This window comes from Sinocyclocheilus rhinocerous, unplaced genomic scaffold (assembly GCF_001515625.1).
Source record: "Sinocyclocheilus rhinocerous isolate Xijiao unplaced genomic scaffold, SAMN03320098_v1.1 scaffold85, whole genome shotgun sequence".
In the NCBI taxonomy this organism is placed as follows: domain Eukaryota; kingdom Metazoa; phylum Chordata; class Actinopteri; order Cypriniformes; family Cyprinidae; genus Sinocyclocheilus; species Sinocyclocheilus rhinocerous.
The window spans coordinates 2126108-2131493 of NW_015649998.1; the positions used below are offsets into that span (position 1 = coordinate 2126108).

Here is a 5386-nt window from a genome sequence, read left to right on the forward strand (position 1 = left end):
GGGGTAGGGGCGTGTTTGTTTTGGTGATTTGAAATATCAACATTGGCTACCAGAAATCTACCCCACCTTTAAATATCAGCCTACATTATTATCATGGTTTCCCAAATTGGGGTTCATACGTTCATGAAAAACTTATAATTAATTAAATAAAAAAAATTAAAAACAAAATAAATAAATCAAAATAAAACAGTCAATACAAGACTTTCTGAACTTATATAATCTTTTTATAAAGGGACGATAATAGGTGAGCTACAGCCAATTAGATTGCCATTTGCGCGTTAGTTCCGCCCACTACCGGAGAAAGCGGCAGTTCTTAAAAGCTGAAGAATTCCAAAGAAACGTGCATTAAATACAGGTGCGCTACGCCTCCATTGAGATGAACTGAAAAAAAAAATAGCACAGATCGCTTGACTGAGTCTAACTCTGAAGCGCTCAGTGCGTGTGTTCAGCGAGTGAAAATATATCTGTGCTAAACTTATACTTAGCCTCCAACTCACACACTGGCGAGTAAAATCTGAGAATTTATTAGCCATTGGCTAATATTAGACATCATTTAGTCGCCCAGAGTGAAGATTTAGGTCATCGCTGATGTGTTTTTCAGTCAGAACTCATTGCACACAGCGTGATTGTGAATCGCTGACAGCTCCATATATTTAGCATGCCAAATATTTCACGGGCGTCTGCGACCTGTCGGCGATTCCCTCAGATCGCGTCTTTGATAATTCACACTGCGTGATTGTCACTCGCGTGAACGAGCACCGATTTGCCTCCGATTTCGGGCATTTGTCGGCGATTTCGCAAAACCTGTCGGCGAGTGAAAAATCGGGCTAAAATCGTGCAGTGTGAACTCGGCATTAATCGCATATGCGAGTGATTTACTCGCAATTTAACAATGTAGAGGGTTGACAGTATGGCTCGCGCGCTCCTGTTTAAGTCACGAAATACGCATCGGGATATCGTGACAACATATTCCTTCGTTTCATAATACTCAATTAATTGTTGTAAACTGAGATTGGTGTCTTTAGAAGACGTATATGTGCTGAATTCTACATAAATAATCCACAACAATGCCGTGCTATGGGCACAGCCATTGATAGGGCTGCAGCGGAAGTTCTTTTACGCTACTATTTGAATCTTCCGCTTTTCAAAAGCGGAAGTGTGATAAAGGCCTATCGTTGCCTGGGTTGCGTACGTATGTGTGGGGCGGAGCTATCAAAATAGGGGCGAGACCCTTTTGGGGTAGGGGCGTGTTTGTTTCGGTGATTTGAAATATCAACATTGGCTACCAGAAATCTACCCCACCTTTAAACATCAGCCTACATTATTATCATGGTTTCCCAAATTGGGGTTCATACGTTCATGAAAAACTTATAATTAATTAAATAAAAAAAATTAAAAACAAAATAAATAAATCAAAATAAAACAGTCAATACAAGACTTTCTGAACTTATATAATCTTTTTATAAAGAAAATCTAAAAAGATAAAAACGAAAACTTAGGTACAATCACTAAACTACAAATAGTTACTGCCACTGTGTGAATAATATCATGTTATCAATAAAAAGTAACTTATTTTAAATCTAACTACAAGTATTTTTTTCTGTAATCTGATAATGTAATCCAGACTACATATAATCAGCTACATATAGTCAATACCCAGCACTGTGTATATATAACAGGTTAGCAACTAAACAACATTCTTTTAGATATTCTGTACATTCCTGCAGTGGCTTTAACAGAGAGTAACATCTTGCCTTCTGGTATTCATGGCTGGTGAATGTCAGATAATGTTAAATTCCTGTCTGGCTTTCTATAGCTTTCTGTGTCACCTTTAATATCCAGGGCTCTCTCTATATTTACAAGAGAAGTGTGGAATACACACAATTTAGACTCCTCTGTGGCACATTAAATATTGAAGCTGAAGCTGATAATCTCTGATCGTGAGTTATTCTTGAACAAAATTGAAGAAAAACATGATAATGTGAATATTATAATGTTAAACTGTACCACTGGTATCATATCTGTAGTATAAAGTATGTTGACATATTGCAGCCAAATTGCAAATATTAAACGTGGGCTTATTGGCACAACGTCAAGTACCATTTAAGCGAGATCACAGTATTTGTCATAATTTATGCTCTTCAGCTCAAGAGACCAACAATACCATGGATAAAGACAGATTAGATACACTCTAAGAAGTCATTAACATTTTAGATCCTAAATATTCTCTTCAATACCTACAGTGTACATGATTAAACTTGTGATCATGTTGTGTTGAAAACAGCATGATTCCACAAATTATATATATTGGTATCGATATATTGATGGAATATATGCAATCAGCTTCTCTTGGATTTTGCTTTTACACTGACACAACTGATACAGTAATAACCCTCTGTAATAACTGGATCAGCAAAACATCAATAATTCGAACACATCCATTAAATATTTCAGAGAGCACAGCACTAGTTAAAGTGTTGGTGTTCAAGTTAATAATACAACAGAAGAGATAAAACAGAGGAGAATATCTCTCAGTAACATCCTTCCGATTAATCAGCACTGACAGTAAGAGATGTGGCCTGAGGAGAAAAGAAGCAGGTTCCCACCCACGTCTCCATGTAACACTGACGCTGGTGAGGGACACGTTTAAAGCACAGGCACAGAGGTACTAAGCATTCACAGACCACCAACTGACATTCTCTGGTCATCTGGGACAGTCATGACAGCCCTATTCACAGTACACAATAGCCTCCTGTTACAATTTTTTACCCAATTCTGAGATACAATAATGTTGTCACATTGAAATTACTTGGCATAAGTGCCTTCACTTCTGAAAATGTAACAACAATACAAGAAACATTCTAGGGTGTATTTTAGTCAAAGCGAGTATAAGAAAAAAATCTAAGATAACAATCAAGGCTTTCTGGGAAAAAACAGCAAGGTGCAAAACTGACGTTTGAATAGCCTGCTAAACATAACCAATGGTAGAATTTGACTGTCACTTAAGCCAAGCAAACAATTTTGTGGAAACAAGGGGTGAACAAAGGGTGATGGTCCATCATTTTCCCCCAAAGCTCTACACAAAGTCCTCAGTGAAATCATAACGGAGGGTGAGTTTCAAGTAGATAGCAGCAACCGAGCTTGAGACAACCAACACAAACAAATAACATGAAAACCTTACTTGAGCAAAATATCACATTGCACAATATTACACAAAACAAAGAGTATATAAACAGCAAACTGTAGGCTAGTGATACCCGATTCCTGAATAAATTGTTCTTTTGAGTCGAATCTTTTCAAAGAATCGGTTGACTGATTCAATAAACCGGCCTTGGGCGATTAGTTCACGAATCGGACTGAATCAGTCTGAGCATTTCTCGAGTCACCGACTCTTTAAACAGAGAACCGTCTCTGTCATGTCCGATTTGTAACAAGCTGACACACGATGAGTCAGCAGACAGTTTGTTTTCATAAACAATATTTTATTTTAAAACATGCCGAGAGATGTAGCCTATCTGAAATGAACAAAACACAAACATTATTTAGGTTTTAGGTTCTAAATCACTCGTGACACTACAATACAGATCTAGCCTACATGAATAACAAAATCAGAAAACTACAATAAAGAGCAACATGTACTCACATTTTACTTTTTAAAACGTTTTCGAGCATGCAACGCCAGTGTGATTCGGACTACGTGATGACGCACTTACGTAAAAGAATTGCTAAATGGGGTTTTGAATAGGTTCATTGAAACGAACTGTTCGAAAGAACCGACTCCATGAAATGAGTCGAACTTCCCATCATAGTGGTCCTGTGTATTAAATGAAAAGGAGGACAAGCTAAATTTCCAAGGAGTCAAACATATTCTAACGTATATAAAAATGTAATATAATGTTTCATATGATTCTGAAAGTTAGATTTCACGGAAGACAATATAAACGACGTCTGGATCAATTCTTAAGAAGAAAAATACATAGGCTCCCCAGGTCTGAAATCACTCAATATCTGATGTTATGAAAAATCATTTTATTTAAATTAGAGTACAACATCCAGCAGCAAACTGCAAGAATGGACTTGTGAAACTTAAAAAAAATAAAATTAGACACTTGCATCAGTTACCGTCAGACACACCCATGAAAAAAAGCTTTCAATAAACGCGGATCGGTTGGAATTCTGTTAACATGTTTATCATAAACTAATCTTGACGTGACTCAAATCCCCCTTTAATCCCGCACATAATCGTGTGCAACTTTTCTGTCTTTATTCAAAAAAATTTCCCCAGGGCTCAAACATTCGTGGGGCTCTTTCGGACGGTGGGAATCATGAATGACTTCATTGTAATTGTGTAAAGTGTTCGGCTTGGCGGGGTTAACAAAAGTCTACCCCCTTCCCCAGCTCCTTATGCAACCCCTCATAGAGACACTCTGGACCCTAGACTTTAAAGATCTATAAGTGAGCCAGTTCACCTCCCAAACTCGAAAATTTCTCAGGAGGGAAAAAAAATCATCACGGTCCCAAACTGTTCTGGTCTATATGGGAATCAGCAGGGTTTATGACCCAAATAAAAGTGACGGAGCGGCAATGGGTGATCTGCCGAGCGTTGTTTACAAAACTGAGAGCAGAACAGAGACAGAGGCAGGTGCCAGCCAAGTTTAGTTTGAACACTTCTACAGCGACTTGAGTCTCCTACCTGAGCAGCGCGGTGTCTCCCTGTCTGCTGACCACACTCTCGCTGGACGCATAGTCCACAGTTTGTCCAGCGGGCAAGCACGATGGTAAAAAGCAGCAAAGACTGAGAATGATAGCGGTGAGCCATTGACCGGAGACGCACGCATCCTGCACTGCAATCATTATGTCCATCACCGCCGAATGGAGCACGATCCGCGCCGTTATCAAAAATAAAAATATCTGGATGAAAATACAATAATCCTCCACGAAAACCCCGAGAAAAGGCGTTCCGTGTAGTTTCCCAGATTTGTTTTGATCGGAACCTGACCGCGGGAGGAAGTCGACTCTCCAGTGGCTTGCACACAATCTAGTGAGGAAATGGGAAACGGGAGCAGAGCTAGCAGCAGACAACCCCCCGGCTCTGATCCTGTTGCCATGCGGCCGTTTCCCAGGCAACCTGTTCCCTGTAGCTCGTGATGGAGCAGTTAAGCAGGTGGTTATTCTTGATACGGCAATACTATTTAAATGAGTGAGTTTTGACCACCCGGGGTTTAGCGCCCTGCAACCTCGAGACGTCCTCCTGCAAACACGCACTTTGTTTTGTTTTAGCCTATTGCGTGCGACGTCTCTAACAACGAGTCGATGAAAAGGGCAAGATGTAAAATGACACAGGTCAGGTCTTGTTTGTGTCATCGGTGGCCCATGCAGCCCTGCA

At 39.6% G+C, this 5386-nt stretch overlaps 1 protein-coding gene across 2 annotated transcripts in view; it reads right to left on the reverse strand.

The window, feature by feature from the left end:
* LOC107711106 (neuronal growth regulator 1-like) overlaps positions 1 to 5158 on the reverse strand; it is a 130048-nt gene extending 124890 nt beyond the window's left edge. For both annotated transcript variants that reach the window (XM_016516039.1, XM_016516040.1), the window contains exon 1: positions 4694 to 5158. In XM_016516039.1, the coding sequence (XP_016371525.1) occupies positions 4694 to 4863 (170 nt within the window). In that variant the 5' untranslated portion in view covers positions 4864 to 5158. The remainder of the gene's footprint in view (positions 1 to 4693) is intronic.
* Between the last annotated feature and the right edge of the window lie 228 nt (positions 5159 to 5386).